Source organism: Stegodyphus dumicola, chromosome 9, assembly GCF_044657685.1.
Source record: "Stegodyphus dumicola isolate Sdum_Otavi_A_Nest chromosome 9, ASM4465768v1".
Taxonomy (NCBI): domain Eukaryota; kingdom Metazoa; phylum Arthropoda; class Arachnida; order Araneae; family Eresidae; genus Stegodyphus; species Stegodyphus dumicola.
In genome coordinates this window covers 144,154,110-144,180,598 of record NC_140776.1, presented here as the reverse complement: position 1 = coordinate 144,180,598, position 26,489 = coordinate 144,154,110, and the positions used below count along the sequence as shown (strand labels likewise).

The 26,489-nt window shown below is 33.0% G+C and overlaps 1 protein-coding gene across 1 annotated transcript in view; it reads right to left on the bottom strand.

Moving 5' to 3' along the window:
- The window catches only part of LOC118194961 (uncharacterized), a 35,043-nt gene extending 13,166 nt beyond the window's left edge, over positions 1 to 21,877 (bottom strand). Inside the window, exons 1-2 of the mRNA XM_085824191.1 lie at positions 21,740 to 21,877; positions 9,573 to 9,812 (exon numbers count right to left, since the gene is read on the bottom strand). Coding sequence (XP_085680317.1) covers positions 9,573 to 9,803 — 231 coding nt within the window. The 5' untranslated portion in view covers positions 9,804 to 9,812; positions 21,740 to 21,877. The remainder of the gene's footprint in view (positions 1 to 9,572; positions 9,813 to 21,739) is intronic.
- Between the last annotated feature and the right edge of the window lie 4,612 nt (positions 21,878 to 26,489).

The following is a 26,489-nucleotide window of genomic DNA, read 5'->3' as shown; positions in this document are numbered from 1 at the left end:
CAGGGCATTTCAATTTGAGATGTTGGCGATCAAATTTTCGCATTGACGTGATCGATGAGATAGAGAATAAGACGAAAGTTGTCCCAGTATTAGGCTTAGTATGGGATTTAGAAAAAGATTGTTTGAGTTGCAAATTCGAAGAAACATTTAACTTGAGGGAACCTATTACCAAAAGAAAAGTTTTGTCAATTACCCAGAAAATTTTTGATCCCATTGGCTTTACTGCACCGATAACTGCAATTCCTAAACTAATTTTGCAAGAAACCTGGAACCAGAAGATTAAGTGGGATGAAGAGCTTCCTCTTCACCTAAGTGAGCAGTTTGGGACTTGGTTGAACCAATTGCCTCTGCTATCTCAGATTGAAATTCCTCGTTGGTTAAATATTGATTACAAAAATGAAGATACCGTAGTGCTCCACATTTTTTCGGATGCTAGTAAAAGAGCCTATGCCACATGTGCATTTTTAAGAGCTGAAACCATCGAAGGTGTAAAAGCTCAGTTAGTAAGCGCGAGAAGTCGAACAGCCCCTATTAAGGAACTTACGATTCCATGACTTGAACTTCTTACCTGTCTGATAGGTGCCAGGCTTGGCAAAACAATTCTGTCAGATTTGAAACTTAAGAATTGTAGAACAGTGTTCTGGAGTGATTCTTCTACAGCTTTGGGGTGGATAAGAAGAGATCAAGCATGGGGTACATTTGTTCACAATCGAGTACAAGAAATAAGATCGCTTACCAGAATATCTGACTGGAGACATGTACCTGGAAGTTTAAACCCAGCGGATCTCCCATTGAGAGGATGTACTATTGAGCAATTACAGAAATCGGCATGGTGGGAGGGCCCATCGTGGCTTTACCTACCAGAAGATGAGTGGCCCCATGTAGAAGAAAAGCCTGATGAAGAACTTATAAACAAAGAAAAAAGGAAAACGATTCTGACTCTTCTAGATCATAGAGACAATTTGGACCGGTACTACAAATACTTCTCTTCATATAGAAAAACCGTGAGAATGATCGCTTGGATTTTCAGGTTTTATCACAATTTAAAGAACAAAGATAAAAACCTCACTCCTGATGTCTCAGTTGATGAATTGGAAAATGCTGAAAAGGCACTTTGTAGATTGGTACAGAAAGAGTCATTTACAGGCATAAACGATCCCACTATTCGTGCACTGAGACCAATCGTAGACCAAAATGGAATTTTAAGAGCCAAAACGAACGTCCTACAGCGTCAAGATAATGAAAATTTCCAATATCCTATCATTTTACCTTCAAAACATATTCTTGTTGAGAGACTAATTTACGAGAAACATCTAGAACTCCAGCATGCTGGTGTCAGCACTTTAATGACAAATCTTAGAGAAAACTTTTGGATATTAAAATCCAGGAAAAGTATTCGAAATATTATCAGAAAATGTGTAAGATGTAAAAGATTTGTTGCACAAAGAGTGGAAGTCGAGCCAGGATTTCCACCCGAAGACCGAGTCAGAGAAGGGTCTTCTCTATCTCCGTGAGGGGTCTAAAGAGTGGATATTATTGAATACGTGTGCCATTTATAGAGCCATTCACCTCGAACTAGTTACTTCTCTATCTACGGAAACTTTCATCCAATCTTTACGTAGATTCATTGCCAGAAGAGGTAGACCTTATGTGATATATTCTGAAAACGGAACTAATTTTGTAGGGACTAACAGTGTTCTTAAGAAAGTTAATTGGAATGCCCTATGTTCAGCTGCTTCTATCCAAAGGATACGATGGAAGTTCAACCCTCCGACCACCGCCTGGTGGGGAGGTTGGTGGGAGAGGCTTGTGCGAATGGTGAAAGAAAATTTAAGAAGAGTGTTAGGTCGAACGTCCTCAAATTATGAAGAATTATATACTATATTATGTGACTGTGAACAAGTGATTAATTCACGACCTATCACATACGTATCAGAGGATAATCAAGATCCATCACCACTGACCCCTATGATGTTCCTGCAAGAATTGCCGTCATCAGGCATTCCTGATATGGACTACGTTGATTCCAAAGAACTAAACCGCCGAGCCAAATAACGACAGAGAATAAGACATGATCTACGAAACAGATTTTGTAATGAATATCTTGGTCAGTTGAGACAACAGGCAATAAAGAAGAGAAAATTTCAAAAGTTGCAAGTAGGCGATGTCGTTCTATTGGAAGACAGCCAGACATGACGCATACATTGGCCTTTAGCCAAGATAGTCGAGCTTTTCTCCAGTAAAGACGGAATAGTTAGACTAGCGAGGGTCAAGACAAGAAATGGAATTCTGCTTCGTCCAGTGCCCCGGCTTTTCCCGTTGGAGATCTCTACTTCCGAATCCATTGGCCCTCTGTTCCCCGACAGAGCACCTCGAGATAGAAACGACCATGCAGCTGGTCAGGCTGATCAGGCTGCTAGTATTCCAGAACCTGCCTCAAGTCCTCGAGTGATGACCAGAGCTGGACGAGTTGTTCGGCCTCCTCATCGAATGGACCTGTGTGTATTGAGTTCCTCCGCATCATCGGATCTCAATGGTAGGAGGTGATGTTACATCTAAACTCCGGACTATCAGCGCCACCACATCTAAACTCCGAACTATCAGCACCATTATATCTAAACTCGAGAATAATCCTGCGTAAGAACGTAGTTAGAACTCTGAATCCAAACTCAAATGACTGTTAGATGGAGAGCGCGTAATTTTTCTGTAACCTAATAATTGTATATAAAATGTATAAATGTATCTAAATATAATATCTTTATTTATACAGAAGTGTCAGTCTTTATGCAAAAGCTTGGAACCACTGTTTCGACTGTTCCTTGGTCTCTGGTGTGTACCAGTGAATCCATGTTTCGTCAACGGTCATGAAACGACGCAGAAACTGCTTCGGATTGCGCTTAAACAGTGTCAAACACTGCTCTGAAGTGGTCTCACGGATGCGTTTGTTGTCCGGAGTGAGCAAATGTAGCACCCATCGATCCGACAGCTTTCTGATGCCCAATATTTCATGCAGGATATGACCCATGCAATTTTTTGAGATGCCTACTGTTTCAGCTATCACGCGCACCTTCAATCGGCAGTCTGCCAATACGAGATCGTGAACTTTTGTCATGTTATCCTCCGTGGTAGCCATTTTTGGGGCACCTGGGTGTGGCTCATCAAAAACTGACGTGCGACCACGTTGAAACTCGTTAAACCAATTTTTGACGGTCGCCATTGAAGGAGAAGAGTCACCGTACACAGCATTCAAGCACTCTTTGATTTCGCTGCACGATTTCCCTTCCAAAAACAAGAATCGAATCACGGACCGATACTGCTCTTTTCCCATTTTTCTAAAATCCGCGGACACGCCCGCTTCTACACGTGGTCAAAACAAAACTACAAATCCAATATGTCTGAAATTTTTGACAGTAGCCATCTACAAGGATGTACTACACGATAATAAATTTCTCTTACGATAGTGGTGCCATCGAGCGGTGAGGCTAAGTACTTATCGGAAAAAGGGAGTCTTTACTCAGGAATAATAACTAACATGTGTAATCAAGGTTACACGAAACCCAGTGTGTTTGGAGAAGATTTTTCCATTTTTGGCGAAAAATCGCTTAGTTTGGCGTCTTTTCTTTAATAGGCAAAAATGATCGACAGGATTTTCCATAAGTACTTTTTTTTCCGTACAGTTTTGCCATTGCTCGCTTTGAAATTGTTCAATTTGTTAATCAAAAATTCGTTGAAGTGTTACAAAACTAGAAATGGATAATAAAACAAATTCCAAATTCAGGCTTCCAGATGCTTCTATTTGAGTGAAGGACTATGTTATTCTAAATTTGAAGTCCCTCGGTACCTTAATTTTTTCACAGTATGGGGAAACATACATACATATACACATACAATATAGGGCAATAATATTTGGTAGCAACAATTCCAAAAGTAATTTGCCGTTTATAGTGAATTGAGCAAAATGCCAAAACGAAATTAGTAGGCCTTCTGAGTTAACGCTCCTTTGCGTTATTACTCCTAATAATTTAAAATTAAAGAGGAAGATAAGAAGCGAGTTTTGCTCTATTCAAGCATGAAATTATCCGATAATGGTCAAATAAAATTTACACAGATTTAAAATTGATTAAAAATAAAATTTAATTTAAACTTAAATTGAAAACAAAAAATCTTTCATGCAGATTCGCTTAAAACTGAGATACAGCAATAACCTTGCATAGCCTGGCTAATTGGTCCACCATTTACCCAGACTATTTAAAATCGGACTAACTGAAAAATTAATACATACAGAATATGGTAACAGGTTTAACAAAATCTTTTCTCCCCTTCCTGTTTTTCAATAAATAAAATGCAATTTAAAAATTCAAATTTCTTTATTATGAATGATTTTTAAAAACTCATATTTATGGCAACTTCATTGCCTAGAAATTTTCAGTATCGATGTTTAGAGATGTTTCTTTGCCCTATTCACTTTAGGTCAATTCTCTATAGCAACTAACTGTATAGTTTATTGTTCAGCTTTAAAATACAATCATATTACATGCTCTGACAAGGTTTCAATCATTCCAGTAAATTTTTGCAACTCTTCGGCTTTAATAATGATGATAATGATAGTTATTCAATAGTGGCCCATAGACAGCTGTTGGAGTTCAAGAACGAGGCCTTAGCATAGGTATATACATAAGCAATGGGCAACCACAGAAAAAACTGAAATATACATTGTATTGCATAACTTAAAAATCTTACAAAAAGAGTCCTGATTATATAATGACTTTTTTTATCTTTCGTTTATTACTCTGACTTTATTTAATGTGTTGTATGCATTTTGAAAATATTATACGCAAATAATGTTCTCAAAAATTTACGTTACTGATACATAAAAACAAGAATCCTAGCATGAAGATATTTTCGTTAAATTTTAATTATATTCTTCATAAATAACATTACCGCTTATTATGAAGCGAGCCACACGCGGCTCTTCAGTTTGCTGGAGCAAGTTTTTACGAATTATAAAATTTTCGACTGTACTACAACAAATTATAATCAAAACTTATCAGTGCTTTGCACTTCCAGCTTGTTTGCTTAGCAGCTTATTGCAAAGCACTATTTGCCTAAATTAAGGATACCTTAGTGGGAGACCTTTTAAGGGAAGCTGGCTTCCATTCATGTTACACATGGAGAAAACTCCTATGCAACTGCTAATTCAACAGCTACACATTTTCTGAAATGATGAAAATTTTATTAAACTGAAATGTAGTTTAGGAAACGTTGTTGCAAGTAAATTCACCCAAAGTTGATAAAAGTTATGGGATGTCTATTCCTTCTATGTCAACCATTAAAAAATGGGCAGTTGAATTTAAACATGGTCGTACACCCCTCAAAGATGACCCACGTGAAGGACGACCAAAAACTGCACCCACACCGGACCGGAAGCCATCGAAAAAGTGCGTGATATTGTGTTGAACGATAGGCAAGTGAAGGGGTGTCTGAGATAGCTGAAGCTGTGGTAATATTGAAAGAAAAGGTACAAAACAACTTGCATAAAGAATTAGGGATGGGAATCTCTGTGCAAGATGGGGGCCGCATTTGCTGAATGTAGATCAAAAGCAAACATTTTTCACAGCAATCTTTGGACCGATTCAAATGAGATCCTACCGATTTTGTACGGTGATTTGTCATCATGGATGAGACATGGATTCATCACTATGAAACAACAGTCCAAGAAGTGGGTGGAAGCCAGTGGTTCAGCGCCAAAGAAATCGAAGTCAATCACATCTGGTGGAAAGGTAATGGCCATTGTGTTTTGATATATGTGAAAGGAATTCTGTTACTTGATTACCTTGCAAAAGGGAGAACAATTACAGAACATTACTTCAACCTTCTTGACCAGCTGGATGCCAAAATTCACGGGAAGAGGCCTAACTTGAAGAAGAAAAAAATCATCTTTCACAGGTGAAGAACTGTGCACAGGAGTGTGTTGGCGATGGGAAAACTGTGGGATTTGGGTTAAGATTTGCTCAGCCTTCCCTCCTATTCTCCTGATTTGGCACCCTCAGACTTCCATCTGTTCCTAAACTTGAACAAATTTGTTTCTGGGAAGTGCTTCACATCCAATGAAGAAGTTGAGAGGGTCGTAGATGAATATTTTCACAACCTTCCAGACTCTCACTTCTGAGAAGGAATACTGATAATGAAAAAACGCTGACCAAGTGTGTTAAATTCAAGGGAGATCAGATTATGTAGAAAAATAAAATCATTTTTAGATGAAAGTTGCAGTCTTTCATTGTCAGGCTGAGAATCTTTCACCTTACCATCACACTTCAACAACACAGGCCGAAAAAGAGGTTGGTCTATGTCCAGTGAGCCCGCCGGTAGCACTGCAAAGTGCAATTTGACTAACAAAAAGATCATGCTTTCTGGCAGGATTGCTGTGGTATCTGGAAGGTAAAAAGTATCAAACAGTACACAAAAAGTATCTGGAAAAAGGTAAAACCCTCAACAGTATGGTGTACAGCTAGACGCTATTCCATGTTGACACTGCTATCAAGAAAAAATGTTGAACTGAGTTCTGACACAAAAAGGTAACATTCCATCAAGATAATGCAAGACCACATGTGTCTGCATTCATCGGCTGGGCTGGACTCAGTACGGACTCGAATGGTACTTTTTTGCCACACCCACCATATAGCCCCAACATCGCTTCTTCAGACTAGCCATCTTTCTGGAACATTTGGATTTTCATTTTTTTCTTTACTGGGCTGCGGACCTTTTTCACACCTGCAGCTACATCTTGCTAGTGCTATTTTCCATTCTGAACAGGACATCTGAAATGAAGTTGATCTGTTTTTGGACTCAGGGCCACCAAGTTATAATGACCATATGTCTCCAAAGGGTGAACAGAACTGGCTCGGCCTTTTAACACCTGAATTTTCCAGTTATTCAAAGGAAGCAAAAACTGTTATAACTTTCAGTCCTTGATTATGGCTGCAATTCAATATATTTCAAGCTTTGCAACCATGATACTAAAATAAACCTTGTTGTCAATGCCCATGATAGTTCCTGGACTCACAACACAGTCTACCCTTCTTCAATGATGCTTAATGATACTGCATGTTCCAAGAAATGTAGACAAATGGTTCTCCATGACTGTATTGAAGTTGGTGGTATATATGGCAGCTTTCATTACTAAACATTATCTGTAAGAAGGTGAAATGTTAGACCTGCATGACAAACCCTTTTAGAACTTGGTAATAACATCACCTGTGCCATTGTTAAGATTATAGTCATAAAAATTACAATTTATCTGCAATTTTTATCCACATTTGTTCACTGCTTCATTTTGGTACTTAAGTATTAATGCCACCGCAGCAGAAGTTGCACTGATACGCCTATAAAGAGCAATCCTGTTGTTCACACGCAGTTAATCTTTTGGATTCCTTTTTGCCTTGTTGTTTGCTGATTTTTGATGCCATTTTTTTAGTGCTACGAAAATGTGTCTTGTAATTCGACAAACACAGAAGAAGATGCAATTTTTTCAGAAGCGAAATATTTTACAAAAAAAAAAAAAAAAAAAGTACCAATTTGCATGATATGAAGCTGTATTTTGGTAAACATATGTTTTGGAAATATAATTTAAGATAGGGTGATCAGCAAGAGGGACTTTGAAAAGACAACTGGTTTGAAGGAAGCATAATTGCATTTTGTTCAGCTTTGAGATTCATATACTGTTGATGTCGATTAAATTTTGTGAAAAGCAACTTGATTTATAGAATAAAACTGTTATAGATTGGAACAATTACATGCGTGAATTATGTGTCTTGGATATGGAGAATAAACCAAACAAGAAGTAGGTGGATCAGATTGCATCGTGGATGAAAGTTTTTTACTAAGCATAAAAATAATATTGTGGTCGAGTATTACCGAACAGCGGGTGTTTGGTGGTATATGTAGAGAAACAAAAGATTCATTTATTGTCACTGTTCCTAATAGAACTGGCTCTACCCTTCTTAATAACATTATTGAAAACTTTGCAGATGGCAGCACAATTTATTCTGACAGTTGGAAACGTTGCCAAACAAATAGAATAGAAAAAGAAGAATTCCTACATGCTAAAGTTAATCATAAATACAATTTTATTGATCCTGATACAGGAGTTCATACACAAATAATTGAGAGAATGTGGGGCAGTGCTAAATGGAAGAACAAGAGAGACATAGGGGACAGCGAGACCATTTAGAATCTAATTTAGCAGAGTTCATATGGCAACAGCATCAGGTCAAAGAGTATAGAGACTGTTTAACTGTTTTGAATCTATGTTAAACTCTATATCAGCCCATTTTCCACCAAAATCCGATTGACTACTTTGATTTTAAATGAAGCGTTTTTATTTTTGAAAGTCTTTTAATCTACGATTTGTCGCAAAAATTTTAGGTGTAGATTGGCAGCACTTAAAAACCATCAAATCTGCAGCTGCAGTGGCATTAATAATATGTAAGTTCCCATTTTTCACTATTTTAAAGTCCAGCAGGTATGGAGTGTACAACTTTTAATCTTTTGTTATTCACATAACTCTTCTCTTTTCCAAGATTTACCAGTTACATAAGTTTTGAGTTGTGCACTCAGGAACATTACTGGGAATGACTGATTGTATGCCATGCACTGCCTTTAACTGCCATATGAGACAGCATGTGACAGACATTTCTATTCTGAAGAATTTTGTTCATGTATTTTTCACTTTTCACATTTTTTTTTTTTAATTTATATAATTTTTCTATGTGCTTTATATTTTGATGGTTATTTTACTGTCAACCTACAGATACACAATTTTAGTAATCTCTTGTAATTTGAAACTGCTTTATTTATATTTTTATTCTATTTTGATCTACAAAAAGTTTATTCCTATACTGAAATTCTGAGTGCTTACCTTTTTCTTCTGTTTTATTTATATTTTTTATGTTATTTTGAAAAAGTTTATTTCTAAAGTTTAAAATTCATCATTAAGTTTATTTTACAGGAGTCAGAGTGCTTACTTTTTTTTTTTTTTTTTTTTTTCAATTTCTTTAACTTCCTATTTTAATACATATACATATATATACATGGAAAGAGATACACACGCAAGCATAAAAACTATTCCTTTACAAGCAACATCAATAAAACTTTTAGCCTATACATATTACTAAGCTAAACATCAATTAATATACATGCTTTGGCATAAAGTTACTATGTTACATCCAGATTTTGGAGGGGGAGGATACTGGGATTCAAGTCCAGTCCGCAACAGAACTGGATTTAAATTATCTCCAAGAAATATAAAATTATCAGTATATAAATTATTTTAAATACTTTTCCCTATACATAAAATTAATGGTTGAAAGGCATATTTTTAAATCATATTAAATATAATGACACACTTATAAAATTTAAATACAAATTTTTTTGCCACTATCATGTAAGCATAACTTTTTATTACAAGTTATTTTACAACTATGTTATGATAGAATGAACAGATATAATTCAAACTGAACTCAGTTAAATTTTGTTCACAGCAGAATGAAAACAGGTTATTGAATGGCACTTACTTTCTTTTGATAATGCCTGTAAGATATCACGGCTGCAGCCATGAAGGCTATAAGAATAAGGAAATCGGCCAGAAACCAAAAATACCAAGCTGCATTCCCACCATTATGCAAAATTAGATAATAATCTAAAATGCTTCCTTGCAAAACAATAATTAACAACAATCCTAAGCAATCCAGGACATGTTGAACCAATTTAATGCTGCAGCTGCAAGATGACTCAGTTTGTGTCATGATGAAATTCTGAAACAGAAGGTGAAAAACTCTTGAACATGAAACCGTTTAAAATTATTATAACAACTCATAGTATACAGCAACTAACTTCAATAAAATATACAACTGTATGAGAATTACTGCTTCACTATGTACAATTTTTAATATCTTTTTTACATTACAGATCACACATTTCCTGCCTCTGCAAACAAATACTGTAATTATAATAATAAACACATTTCTATAAATTAAATTTGTGATACCAACATTTTTCAATTAAAGACACATTTACTTGAACAATGTGTGACTAAATATCGTTTGACAAAGTGATTTTGACAATTACTTTCCTACACAATAGTTGACCATGAAAGCAGCATGCCATGAAAATTAACAAGACACTGCAGCAGAGTCGTAGCTAGGGTTTTGCAGCGCCCAGAGACAACTGAAGATTTCGCGCCCCCTACAGCTTGCCAAGGATGAAAAACATTTCATTTTAAAATGTCGTAACATCAGTTTGGCGCCCCTTGGATTCTGCGCCTGATGACAGATGCCCCCCTTGCCCCCCTCTAGCTACACCCCTGCATGGCAGAAAAGTAACAAAATTTGTTTCATGAAACACAGTATGTATTCATAAGTTACAAATCAAATGTATCTCTTTTAAAAGAGCTCCCTTGAGAAATTACACACCAGTCATATTGTCATCTCCAATCTTCATAATACTGATGGAACATGTGAAAGAGAAACACTTTTAAATGAAATATCACACTTTTCTCCATGCTGTCCAACAAGCCAAAACAGCAAACTTTCAAAACATTTTTCAATCTAGAAAGAATAAAGTTTACACAAACTCAGATCTGGAGAGTAAAGAAGCTGCAGAACTACTCAAATGCCCTTTTGAATTAAAAAATCAATAACTGACAGCACTGTGACAACAGCTGTTATCATAGACAAGCAATCAAGTGCTTCAAATTCTTTGCATGCAACTTTTATTTACTTTTATTACTTCAGCTTTTATTTAAGCCTTTCAAAAGTTTCATGGTAATAATGATGATTTAGTTTATCTTAAGACTTGAATTTGCTGTGAATAATTCTTACAGTCAAAAAACAAATCAGCAGGGTTGGGAGTAGTCATTTTGCTTTTTTCAAGACATAATGAACTGTGTGTGCCACTTCTGGCTTTGAAATTTTAGACTATGCATAAAATGTAATTATCACTTTCTTGAGGGAATTTTTCTCACTTTGGATGTTTTTCAATATATTCACACATAAATTTATATATATCTCTCTTCTCAAATATGACTTTTTTTTAAAATTATTCTGGCATATACATGCTTTTGTATCACTTGAAAACTGGTATCCTCAATAAAGTTTCTTTCTACAGATCCATTTCCTTTTATCAAAAGTGTCAGTTGCATTTCCATTAAATTCAACAAAATTTAGTTTATTTTTCTAAATTTTTTTGACATACTGGGAGAGAAAGCAATATGATCTGATTACATCCTATGCTCTGAATAGCATGTGCTTATGAAAGGAAGTAACTATTTCGCCTGGAGATGAAAATGAGGTTACCAGATATCTTGCACATATAAAGTAGCTATAAAGCTGCCAATTCATGCAATTACTCTCAATATTTTATGTCATACTTTGATTTTTTTCAGCTATCAAACTCAACTACTGCATTTACAGTCGAACCTCTATGAACTGAAGTCTCTGTTAGCATAGGCAGCAATCGATTTAAAGAAATCATTCAACACATACAAAAATACTGTACAGAATACAACAAAAATTATTAATATACATAAATTCTCTTATCAGCAATCTCTTACTTTTCTTGCCAATAATGGAATTTTTAAAAACCTTCTTATTTGTAGCATGCAGGATTAATGTTTTCTCTCCTTATTATTCCAAGAATAAATTCTTTGGACATCAGGCAGAACTCTGCAGTACATTATCTACAACACTATCCCCCCCCCCCATGATCTCTTAGTATAGATATTTCTATAAATAGTCATTACTCAGTGTTTTCTTTTTTTGATGTTTGCCAAAAGTGCCCTGCCCCCCCCAAAAAAAAGGGTAATTTATTAAACTGTAAGAAGTTGTTATGATAGGGGAAAACATAGAAAGCTGTAAAGAATTAATAAAAGTAACTCACTGAAAAAATATTTCAACTGAATTTGTCATCTGTGAAATAAACTGTACAGGACTAGAAGCAAAACAGTTTTGAAACAGCAGTTGAAGATTTTTGCTGAAACATTGTTTTAAATAAGCCTTGGCTACAAGGTCAATTCTTAAAAAAGCAAAATTGACAAAGCTGGCTATCTTTTTATGGTTCAGCCAACAACAAGAATATGGAAAAAAAAAGGTTAATCTTTGGATTATGGTAACTTCACGATTTTTTGGCGAAAATTTGGCGACCAACCCTGCTACAGCAACCTGCTAGTTTTTGTCTGGATGCCATTTTGTTTTCACGAAGTAAAGGCATGTTTTTTTTTTTTTTCCCTCAACATTTTTTCCCAACAATCTGCTAGCCGAATTACACTTATGCTAGAACTTTTATGGAACAAAAGTGCTTAATCATGACGAAGATTAGGTGCGAAATTGGGAGAAACTTCAGAATCGCAAACTGCTTGCTGCGTTTTTAAGAACTGCACATATACATGGTATCGATGTACACGTCGACCTATTTTTGCTTAAAAAAAATCCCAGAATTGCACAAAAATGACATTGTGCACACTCTTGACTTTATCCATATATACTGCTAAAGTCCTAGCTAGTAACCTTTATTGCCTTACCAAAATGTCGCCAAACTACCTGTTACCATATTTCAAAGATTAGCCAAAGAAAAAGATGATAATCCCTGGATTGTTTGATACAATTTCAGAAAGAAATGAAAAAGACAAAAACATTCTAAATAGTGAGGCACCAATTGATGATGAATTTGTAGACATATTTCAAAAGTCAAAAAGTAGCGAAGGTATTGTCAAAGATGATGTTTTAGGAAAAGCTAATATCAAAAACAATAAAACAAGCTTTCAAAATTTTGAATTGAAAAAAAAAAAAAAAAAAAAAAAAAAACATTCATGCTGTGGATCCAGAGAACATAAATATTTGGTGATGTGAGTGATGCTGAGGATGACAACGAAACACAAATGGATAATGTAGAAATTAGCTACCTTAAGAATGCTGAAACTTTGACCAAAGCTCTTAAATACTTGAACAAAGTAATCCTGCTTCTCCTATGGAATTTTTGTTGATAAAATATGGCCTGACTGTCAGATTTATATAACTATCACAAAAAAAGAGTAACAGCCCCTTCCTCCTGAAAAAAATGAATATAAGAAATTTCCAAATTTCACAAGTTATGTTCATTTAAATCAAGCTGGAATAAAAGGCTTTATTCCAGTTTTTATCATGAATATTTTGGCACAAAATAAAATCTTGCATTGATTATTAGTTTAAATAAAGGAAATAAATTTCATCTGCAAATAAAAGAGTTTGTTAAAATGTCAAAAGTAGTATTTTTGCATTTATATTTAGAACTTCAAATACAATTTCTGAAAGCCTTGTTGAAATAAAAATTGGAATGCTGTAAAATTTAGTCTCTAATCAAGTTTCTCATTATCTGAGGTGGTTATTGTCAATTACCTTAGATAATTGAAGTTCTACTATATTACCATGAAGAACATTTACACATTTTTTCATTTCTATTCCAATTTATTCCGTTTTACGTTAAGAGTAAATATTTACCAATATTTCATTTATCAAATGCATAAAGGAATAGCTCAGACTGGTATAGCAATTGAAATATTTTTGCTAGATAGGGGGGTTGGAATGCAGAAGAAAACAGAATGCAAAGCAGGTAGGTTGCAGTGAATAACATAAAGAAAAGATGGTAATATAGATGTTATCTATCATATTACCTGTTAAATCTATCATATATATATATATATACATATATATATATATATATATATGTAAGATAAAATTATATGAATCAGAATTATAATATAACTATAAACAATAATTCTTCCTCTCTATTCTAAAATCGTAATAACTTCTCTGCATTGCATCATTTCTAGATCACTCTATGGCCCGTGCAGCTCTGATGATGTAATAATTGGGAACTGAAACTGCCTTTGTAAACCAAAACGTTTCTCTTCGCCGTGCTTCCATCCTTCATAACTACGCACTTCAGCTTTTGCTCTTTACTGTGCTAAGATGTAATTTCGCTGGCTTGCTTTCTATCTCAACAATATCAAAAATGTAAATCTTCTATGGAAAGGCACGACTAGAGTGCCAAGTGATTGTGGCCACAAATATCAGTTGCCAATAAAAATGAATTAAAACTGCCTCGACTGCCAAGTTCTTTAGATATTACCAAGTTAGCATTACTAGCATACTACACAATAAAAATCGTCTTCAATATGGGTCTAATCACGCATCTACAGTGTTCTGTCTTTCCTTCTGTTTTTAATATGACATATATATATATATATTATGATAGATGTTATCTATCATGTGTAGAATTTATTTGACTGACATTAAACTAAGTATAAAAAAATTTCCAAATTAAATTAATGATTTATGATGAGTTCTTGATGGCAAAGTTCCTTTGGTCCTTTCAAGTTCAATAATAAACCCTTTATTTCTTCATAATAAATGTCTTTAATATCAGAAAAGAATTAGGAAGTCTTAGAATGTTTTCTGCTCTACCTAATGATGCAAACCTAATTTTCTGCTCTACATAATGATGAAAACAGTAAAATTCTGAGATTTTTCAGTTTACTTATTAAACAAAGGTATGAAAAAATAGTTTCAACATTAAATTTTAAAAATTAAAACCAATTTTTTAAAAAAAATCACTCCACCATATTGCATTGTCATCATAAAAAATTTAAAAAGTTGTTTAACTAATATTTCTTATCTATCTAATAAAAGAAAGGAGAAAAATAATCAAAAAACATAAAGCCATGGGGGAAGAAAGATAAAATCAGAATTACAGATAACAATAAAATAACAAGAAAAACAGTGCCATTAAGTCCAACTGAATGACATGATGCCAAAGCAGCTAAAATAAATAAATAAATAAATAAAAATATGTAGAAAATCACTCAATTAATATATTTTTATCAATCTTGTTTTAAAGAATTTGAAAACTTTACAGCAGATTAAGACACAATAACACGCCGAATAAATACTAATTCAGAAGTCAAACAACAAAAATCAGCGTTATGTTTACAAAATTTTCACAGGACTAGTTTCGATGGTTTTACCGAACCACCATCTTCAGCTGCAAAACCGCAAATGAACAAGATAGGAAATAATGAGATAGGAAATATAACTTAAAAATAAAAATGTAACATAAACAAAAAATTTGAGTGATTTTTGAAAATTCATCTCCCCCCCCCCAAAAAAAAAAAAAAAAAAAAAAACAGAAATTTAGTTAAAAGTTTCATATGGATTTCACTTAAAAGATGTTTTTCATTCTATATGATTATGAAAATAGTAAAATTCTAAAATTTTTTGTATGCACATTAAACAAAGATATGTTTAAAAAATCACTTCAACATAAAATGTAAAAGAATCTAAGCCAAAATTTGAAAACATGGCTTCATCACACTGTATTGTCATCTACAAATAGTGTGGGCACAAAATTTAAATGAGTTAGCTTATCAAGCAATTTAAAAATTGCTGACAAACTTCTGATCACAGCAACAAACACTATGAGTGAGCTAACTAAAAGCTTATAAAAAAGAAGAACTTACAGAAAGTTGTTTTTTTAAAAAAAAAAAAAAAAAAAAAAGTTCCCATTTTCTAGACAAAATTCCCAAGGTTGAAGATATTTTGCTCAATCTTGGAAAATTTTTTTAAGTTTTTCACTCCGTTCTTGGCATTACATATTCCAGTGATCAGTCTTTGCTAACGGAGGAGATAAAAGAAATAGCACTGCAACTGAGTATGAAAGATGCTTATTTTGCAAGCAGATGGTTGTATAACTTTGATTTGCATTATGAAATCCCAATAAGCAGAGAATTCCAAGCTGTCCCATACAAATTCTGTTGAATATTGCATCAAGAATTTATTCAACAAAATGAATGGATATCAGATGAAACACATTTTTAATGCTGAAGAATTTGGTTTATTCATTTACATTAAACCTTACTTTAGTCAAGAACCTGAGTCTTTAAATGCAATCAAAATAATATAGTCAAGAGACATACAGATTGCTTCTGTTCTGTACAAATAGTGACAGAAAGGAAAAGACAATATCAAGGAAAGTCAGAAAATTGCATTCGAAAGAGCCCAAATCTTGTCATTACAGAACAAAAAAATATAGATGACCACAGACACTGACTCGAGAAAATGAACATAATAATGAGAAGATAAAAATTCATAAAATTATACTTTACATTGATTAGTATTACTGCATATCTGCATTTGTCTTTTCGAAAAATGTCAAAGTTATCCCCACACCAAACAATTGAATACACTGCAATCTTTCGAGATGATTATAATAAATATGTTACGGGTAGAGTAGACTTTAAGGTACCCCTTGTATTATGGTGAAGCTGTTGTTTCATTTATTGCCAAGTTGTTGTTTCATTTATAGTAGCCTGAGTAGTAGAATGTTATGGAAACCCTATTGTGACGTAATCGGGTGCATGATTCTGAGAATTTTTGAATCATGGGATGTTTTGTAAGGGTTTTTGTGGTGTGTGTTGGTTTGATTTCTTTAGACAGTAGAATGGCCGAATGTAGCAAGTTTAATTTGTAATTTGAAGTTTCTGTACGATTTGGAGCAAAAGGGGAAAAAAGCTTTAATTGATTGGTGTGTAAATGAAGGTTTACTTAGTAGCCATTATAAGTGTCCTGCATGTAGGAAAGATATGCGTCTAGTCGAACGTAAAAACCGTTTAGATGGATTTGAATGGGTTTGTAGGAAGAAAGGTTCAGATGGTCATTATGTGAAGCGTTCGATCAGAAAGAGTACCTGGTTTGAAAAAAAGTCATTTCAGTATGATTGATATTTTGATTTTTACGTGGCTCTGGATGTACAAAGCAAACTCGAAAATCATGGTAAGCAAATATTTGCTTTTGGTAATGTTTAAATGTATAACATGTTTTTCCTTTTTTATGTTATTATATTGTTTGGTTTAAAATGTATTTTATTGAGATTATGTATTTTTTGTTTGCCTATATTGTAGAATTTGGTGCTCCTTTGACTGTTTAAGTGAAAAATATATCATTGTGTGCATGGACAAAGTAAAGAGTGCGCAATGACATTTTTGTGCAATTCGAGGATTTTTTTAAAGTGAAAATAGGTCGACGTGTACATGGATAAAGTCAAAGGAGTACGCAATGCCATTTTTGTGCAATTCGGGGATTTTTTCTTTTTTTAAGTAAGTCGATGTGTACATGGATACCATATACAATTGCACATAGTTTGTGCAATTGTTTGTTTTATTATTTTGGCTTTGTGTAGCAGCAATTTTTGGCGCAAAAATCGCCACTTCGCAAGCCAAAATAACGAGTCAAAGAATTGCACAAAATCAGTATCCATGTACCGCCAAAAATCGCTAAGTTTAGCCAAGGGGTACCCTAAACTATACTTTTACCTAAGTTACAAGTGTTTTACAATAAGAGATATATTCAAATCATTCTTCAAAATATTAATACAGAAAATACTCAGAGGAAGATAACATTATCAATCTACCTAGAATTCAAATAAAATAAGGAAAAATTTAAACTGGTTTGCCAAAGGAAAATTATTAATTTCAGAATCTCCAGAGTATTAATTATTAATTTCAGAATCTGAAAAGAATCTCAATATTCGGTTGATCTTTACAATATGGTAACTGGTAGTTTGGCGACATTTTGGAGGCGATAAAGGTTTACTACCTGGGACTTTGGTAATAATGTGAGCAGTACTCAGTTCCGATTACGCATTATTTTGTGTGAGGGAAATGAGAGATCATGGGATATGTCATGTGATATTAATGGACAAATTATGGTTCTTTAATCGGAAAAGGGGGGGAATCGGAAAAAATCTGGAAATTTTGTATTTGGCTTTATTCTGTGTTGTGTGAAACAGTGTTCGTGAATTTTTTGATCCCATGGCCGTAACTAAAGTGAATTTGAAATGGGTATTTATGTATGTATTAATTTAATGTATGTGCTCATTTATATTTTAAGTAGTGTTTTTGAATTTAATTATATTTTAATTAAATCATAGTTATTTTGTGAATTTTATGCTTGTAGGAATTTGGTATACGTTTAAGTTGAAATAAACGTGCATGGAAATAATTTAAATATTTGATACTAAATATTTGTAATGCTTCATGTATGAATTCGTTGGTGACGTGTATAATGTAATAGATGATTTAGAGGTAAAAGTTTTTGGATATTTTATTTATTTTATATGTGGAAATGTTCATATTTGGAAAGGGTAAATATTTTTTTGCGATCAGGTAATTTCATATATGTTCTTTTTACCGGGTTTAAAGATTGAGAAAATTGTCATGTATTTTCGTGAAATTTTTCTAATTTATGAGAAAAAAGCAGTGTACATGGATATAGTGAAGAGTGTGCGCAATGCCATTTTTGTGCAATTCTGGGATGTTTTTTTAAGTAAAAATAAGTCGGCGTGTATATGGTTTATGCGTATGTGTTATTTTGAAAAACGCGTAAGGAGTATGGTATTGTGCACTTTTCCCCAATTTTGCAGTGAATATTTGTGATGATTAAGCAGTTTTGTTAGATAAAATTTCTAGCATAAGTGTAATTCGGCTAGTAGATTGTTGGAAGAAGTGTTCAGTAGATAAAAAGAAAAAAAACATGTGGCGGCGGGGGAAAAAAATAGAGGGTTGCTGTAGGAGAGTTGGCTGCCAAATTTTCGCCAAAAAAACGTTAAGTTACCATAATGTAAAGATCAACCCAATATTCCTTTCAGAAATATTGAGTACAAAAGATAAGATGGAATTATGATTATAAATGAAAAACAGTGGAATATTCTGTGAGCAAATATGATTTTTGTGGAACTTACACAGTGGCAATCTAATGACTTCAAAACAATGCACAGTTGAAGAACGGTTACAGTACAGAGAAGGGTACCCTTTGTATCAGTATAGTTCAATGGTATGGAAACCCTATTATGATATAATCGGTTGCACAATTGCTGTAAATTCGTAACGACTTGTGATGTGTGCGTGTTGGTTAGGAAGTATATTTATTGCTTAACTTAGAAACCACACAACAAAAAAATCAGCGTTGTATTTTCAAATTTTCTCAGGATTAGTTTCGATTTTTTCAACGAACCATCATCCTCAGCTGCAAAAGCGCAAATGGGTTGATCTTTACATTATGGTAACTTGGCGATTTTTTGGCGAAAATTTTGCGACCAACTCTCCTACAGCAACCCTCTATTTTTTTTCCCCCGCCGCCATTTTGTCTTCACGAAGTAAAGACATGTTTCTTTTCTTTTTATCTCCTGAACACTTCTTCCAACAATCTACTAGCCGAATTACACTTATGCTAGAAATTTTATGAAACAAAACTGCTTAATCATGACAAATATTCACTGCAAAATTAGGAAAAACTGCACAATACCATCCTCCTTACGCATTTTTAAAATAACACATACACATAAACCATGTAAAAAAACATCCCAGAATTGCACAAAAACGGCATTGCGCACACTCTTCACTATATCCATGTATACTGCTTTTTTCTCATAAATCAGAAAAATTTCACAAAAATACATGACAATTTTCTCAATCTTTAAACCCGGTAAAAAGAACATATATGAAATTACATGATCGCGAAAAAGTATTTACCCTTTACAAATATGAAAATTTCCACATATAAAATAAATAAAATATCCAAAAACTTTTACCTCTAAATCATCTATTACATTATACACGTCACCAACGAATTCATACATGAAGCATTACAAATATTTAGTATCAAATATTTAAATTATTTCCATGCACGTTTATTTCAACTTAAACGTATACCAAATTCCTACAAGCATAAAATTCACAAAATAACTATCATTTCATTAAAATATCACTGAACCATGTACACGTCGACTTATTTTTACTTAAAAAAACATCCCAGAATTGCACAAAAACGGCATTGCGCACACTCTTCACTATATCCATGTACACTGCTTTTTTCTCATAAATTAAAAAAATTTCACAAAAATACATGACAATTTTTTCAATCTTTAAACCCGGTTAAAAGAACATATATGAAATTACATGATCGCGAAAAAGTATTTACCCTTTCCAAATATGAACATTCCACATATAAAATAAATAAAATATCCAAAAACTTTTACCTCTAAATCATCTATTACATTATACACGTCACCAACGAATTCATACATGAAGCATTACAAATATTTAGTATCAAATATTTAAATTATTTCCATGCACGTTTATTTCAACTTAAACGTATACCAAATTCCTACAAGCATAAAATTCACAAAATAACTATCATTTCATTAAAATATAATTAAATTCAAAAACACTACTTAAAATATAAATGAGCACATACATTAAATTAATAAAAATTACCTTACAATCCTAATTACTTTAAACTAAATCACTGATAATAACAATTTTCCCAATAATACCAAATTCCTTTCCACCTTACATTTACAACAATGCATAAAAATAATATCCTCAAATAATTAAAAATACTAACTTACCTAATCTTCTTCAGAATCTTGATTACGTGGCGGATACACTTTTCTTCCTTCTGTATCAGAATCTTTAAAATCATACTTATCTTTCAAAGCAAGATACCAGGTAAAATAAATAACATAATAAAACACCTTTATTTCTCTCTCGCACAACCTTAAAAAACATTTCTTACTATCCTTTTCAATACCACTAAATACCCATTTCGAATTCACTTTACTTACGGCCATGGGATCCAAAAATTCACAAACACTATTTCACACAACACAGAATAAAGCCAAATACAAAATTCCCAGATTTTTCCCGATTAAAGAACAGTAATTCGTCCATTAATATCACATGACATATCCCATGATGTCTCATTTCCCTCACACAAAATAATGCGTAATCAGAACTGAATACTACTCACATTCTTAACAAAGTCTAACTAACCTAATCTTCTTCCGAATCTTCCTTACATGGTGGATACACTTTTATTATGGATTCAATAAAATTACTGAACGATTTTTTTTCCGAATTTGATAGAATTTGATAAAAAAAAATTCTCTTTATCACATCTACAATTCACTTTAGACAGCGCCATACAATCCCAAAATTATTCAACCCTACTTCACACAACACACAATGAAGCTTAATACAAAATAATATACATCCACAGATACTTATCCAAATTTCCCCCTTTTCCGATTAAAGAACCGTAATTCGTCCATTAATATCACATGGCATATCCCATGATCTCTCATTTCCACCACACAAAATAATGCCTAATTGGAACTGAGTACTGCTCACATTATTACCAAAGTCCCAGGTAGTAACCTTTATCGCCTCCAAAATGTCGCCACACTACCAGTTACCATATTGTAAAGATCAACCCGCAAATGAAATGAAATGATTCAATCGCCAACGGGTTCTTTGCGGATGAAAACCGACATTTTATTCTTATAAAATTTTTCGTTTTCTGAATTTTTAAAACTTAATAATAGCTGTAATTTTCAATGTAGTAAGACAAACGGAGCAATAACTTATTGAGCAACCAGTCCCCCCCCCTGGATTAAAACCATTCTAGTTACTCTGAGATAAGAATGCGCACAATACTCAGGTTTTGATAAGATATTTTGCACTTATTACAACTTTAAATGAAATATAAAACATACATATTATCCTAGCACCAAACCAAAAGTCAAAATTCGAATTTACAAAAGAATCTTCATATTAATAAAACTGACAAATAATAAAAGCGATATTCTCTCTTACCAAACACAGCAGTAATTAATTCTGCGCCGTCCTTTTAAGTTAGTACGAAAACAACGATAATCCATTAGAGAAATCAGAGCTAATCACATTCATAGCAAACAAATGCGTTAATACAAACATCCATCTTTTAAGATTAACTTTGTAAACAAAGACAGACACGCAAAGCAGACAGATGTCTTGTTTTGCACTCGCTAAGTCTTTGTGCCCGAATGGGCGAAAACTCAAGCTCGATGAGAAGAAAAGGTAACTAGAAAGATGGGCAATTTCGTGGTTTCAAAGGAGAGAAAAAAGGAACTTCGTACAATTTTCTACGAGTTCAAAATGCCAGGAAGAAAAGATGGGATAAAATAATTTTTTTTTTAAAAGGCCCATAAGTATAGAAAAGGAGGGGGAAAAAATGGGAAATGAAAAAAAGGAAAAGAAGTAGAAAATATTCCTAAAATTTGTTTGAATCCATGAGTGTAGTGAAAAGGGGAGGGAAGCTATGTTCATTTACTATAAATAGTGTCTCATAGGTGTTTGTGTGTGTGTAGTTAAGGCTCCTCTAAACCAGGCTGGATCACCAACTTTTCTCTCTTGGCGAGGGAGGGAACGCGCTACCAATTTTGGCGCGTTTATCGCACACGCTGGCTGAATGTCTGCTGTTTTTTTTTTAAAGATTTATTTTATAGACGCGCGGCATTCAGCGCACATAAACTTTTCGGATAATTAATTAATTCTCGAATAGTATATAGACGTTTTCACTTAAATAAAAATTTCGCGTATATTTTGTAAACATATTCAAAATAACTTATTCTTTAGATGTTTCAGTTTCGTTAGCAGACTAAAATAAATAAGATATGAATAAAAACTTTCAATAGTGTCAAATGGGGAAATAGTTAAAGCGTAGAGTGTGCAAATAAATTTATCTTAATGACATTTTAACAAAAATTTCCATAAAAACACTGTAAATTCATACTAAAAAAATAACTTAAGAATATGTTGTCATTTTAGTCTGAGGTATATGGAAATAATTGTGCAAGACTCTGAAGAAACACTTTCTTTTAAATGTGTGAAATATTTCATAACATATATGGAAGAAGAAAGTACAGCATTCTGTGTTTTGGATGACTTTCACCAAATGTAATATAAATACGAACTAGAAACCGTAATAAAAAGTCCTTCCTCTCCAATCAGATCACCTTTGTGTTGCATTGTATTTGTAATATTTCTAAAAATCCAATTTTTACCTAAATTAAAAAACAGTTATTCCATAAAAGATAATAAATTTGAACGTATATAGAATGAATTTTGTAATTTGAGTTATGTTACAAAATAATTCATAGTTTATATATTTTATACTAATAATTTAGATAAAACCTGTCCAATTTAAGAATGTGTGTTAACCACATTCTTAAATTGTAAAAGGACGACTTAACCACATGTAATTCATTTCAACACATAAAAGAAAGCTTATTTTTTATTTTACACAGCAACAGCATTTTCATGCAGTCAAGTTTTTTTAATTGTTAGTTATTATACATAATACTTAATTTTTAACACATTCTTATTAGAAAGCCTAACTAAGAAACTTCTTTTTAAAGCCCCACAGTAATTGCAAAGAATGTCGTTAAATTTACAAAAGTATTGAAGATATATTGAACAGCATTATAACAAGAAACTACTGTACAAAATATGTAAATTTAACATAACTTCTTTTTTAGTATTTGCATAGTTTCCTCCAAATGAACCTTAATGGGAAGTTATCTTGCAAAAATTTAAAAGTATTAAAATGGCCTCTATTTAAGATGTAACTGCATTTATAATTATTTTGTAATTGTGAATAGATTATATTATTGCAATTAGATTATGCACTTACAAAATAATTGCATAAAGTAATGAAATTAAGAGTTCACAGATACAATGTAATATAATTACAAAGCAATTATCTAAATTGTAATTATAATCACTTATTTAATACCACAATATTATTACAATCACAATGTAATTTAAATTGGGTACTATATTTGTATACCCTCCACTCAAAAGGAGGTACTGATAAGCCTGGAAGTTATTATCAACAAAAAGCCTGTTCAGTACAGTTTGATGACAATTTCCACCGGGCGAAAAGTACATTCTTAAGCCCAGGCAAATCATGACAATAAAAATCATTTAGTCTCATGATTCACTATATTTCAAACCCTAAATTTGAATTCTGCACCAAATTATTTACCTATATTTTAATATACTTTATGAATTATTAGAAGCGATATGGCAAATATCTTCTAAAAATAACTGTAAAATATTTGTATCCATTAATTGATTCAGATACACACTTTTATTATTTAAGTATATCAAAATAACAGTTTCATGTTCCTGAAATACAAAAGTTATGAAAAAAGTTAAAGTAATATTCTTAGAAGCATATGATATTAGTCACCAGCTGCAAAACAGTTAATTTTTTGCCCTAAATACAAGTTTATTACACAGTAGTCATACGTGTAACTTAATAACATGGTATATAAAAAATTAATGATAATAAGTTTATCAGAAATGAATTAATTCTGCAAATAAACTTTCTGCATTTGAAAATTTTCTACACCTGAGGGGAGGGAGAGATCTAGTAAAATTAGATTTATTATAACTTCAGTTGGACCAAATACCTTCTCTCTCTCTATATATATGCATCACTAAAGAAATAAATAAAATTATCATGCTTAAAAAACAGATGTACCATACCAGTTTTTTTCCCCTTGTTACCCTTTACATTGAGAAATAACAAAGAGTACAACGCTGAAAAATACTATCTTTGAAATTTTATTTAAATGAAGAAACACACACCATCTTTTTATTTAAGCATTACACTTCAAAAACAGATACACATACCAATTTATTTTCACTAGCCTTTATACTAATAACATGCCATATAAAAATGAAAAGAATTATCCTTGAAATTTAGATAAAATGAAGTAACACAATGAAAAATTTATGCACACGGACATCTTTTTTCTATTGCATGTTGTCTGACATGATCCACAAGTGCCTAAAAATGTACCCAAGGAAACACATTTCAATATTAACAAAAAATTGTTTACAGATTAAAATTCATTCATTTCATACCAGTATTATAAAGATCATGCATGAAACAAATCTGCTTTCCCATACTTTTAAGTAAAACTGAACTGAAATTTTATACTGGAAAATATGCTATATTTCTATATATTAGAAACAAGAAAATAATACCATAATAATATACTCATAGCCTAGCAGAAAGTAACATATATAACATCAAACACAGAAATTTATATACTCGTAGCCTAGGAAAAAGTAATACATATTACATAAAACACATAAATTATTTAATATAAAACATACATACCTTCTAAAATTATTTTACTTTTTGTTTCTTATTGGCCGATGTTGATGAATATGAAACGTTATGGGCTCTTTTGTTGATAAGATGCTGTGTAAGGCCTTTGCATCTAGTAATAAAAAAATTATCAATAATTACTTTCTTAAGATTACAGCATTCTGGCATGGCCACATGCGTACATTTATCAATTATTCTTTCAACTAATTCTTTTGTGATGGCTGATTGTAAACGAAGGAGTACATCTTTACATTTTTGAAATTCTCGTTCAGCTTCCCTACATATTTGATACATTCCTGAAGAGATGACCTTCAGTCCACCTTTATTGCTATGTTTTGTAAGAATTGTGCGATGCTCGGGTATGTCAGGTTCCAGCATGTCCTCTGAAATGGTCATAGCTGTTTTACAATTTTCACATATGCTTTTTTTTTTCAACAACTTATTATATATGGCTCCTGCGATGTAATGTATATCATTTTCTTCCACAGGTGGGGGCAAGCGACGTTTCACTGCCACTGCAGAAGAGGTAGATGGCACTACAGAATTGGAGATAGGATGCAAGACCTCCTTTCTGATAGCAACCTCTAATTCAGAAGCATCAAAGAGGCTGTGGTCACTTTCAGAACAATAATTTGGATTATTGATATCTGAAATGAACTGTGATAGGCACACTAATTTCAGTGCTCTCTTGGCTTGCAAAGCAGTAGGCTTTGCACCCAACTTTCGTCTAATCTGTGAAAAGGCATTTTCCAGCGCATCTTGTGTCAACCTGCCTGGTAAGAAAAATGTAAACCCCTCGGAAAATAATTTTTTTGAGAGTTTCACAACACTCAATGTGCTCATAATAATGCCAGTTTGAAATGGCTTCCATGCTTTCCCAAACTGAACAGTTTCAGTCACATGAATGAATTTCAATAAAATATTAAATTTCTCATCTTGATTTTTGATAGTGATGCCTTTTTTTGGATGCCTTGTAGTCATAATTGTAAACCATTCTGCTACAAGTCTCAGCCACCATGCAGAAGTTAATGCTTCTTTTGCAACTTGGTGTAAAATACCTGCTTTTTCAATAGCAGCAGCTGTTTTTACAGAAAACAATTGCACAGCAGATGCCCCATTCATCGAGGAAAAGTGTGTTGGGAAGAGATGAACTCTGTTCAAGTGATGTAGAGATCTCAGGGCAGCATCTGCTTCTATCTCACTTGACCAGAGTCGTTTCACATACACTGAAGATACTATCCTCGATGGCAAGGCATGCTGGTGGCGAAATTCCTCTGGTAATATTATAATACTTGAAAGAAATGTATTTCTCATATTTTTAATGAGATGTGGTACATCTGCAATACTGTGAATGAAAACATCAGGTCCTCCAATGTTGTAATTTGTCTTCCTATCTCTTCT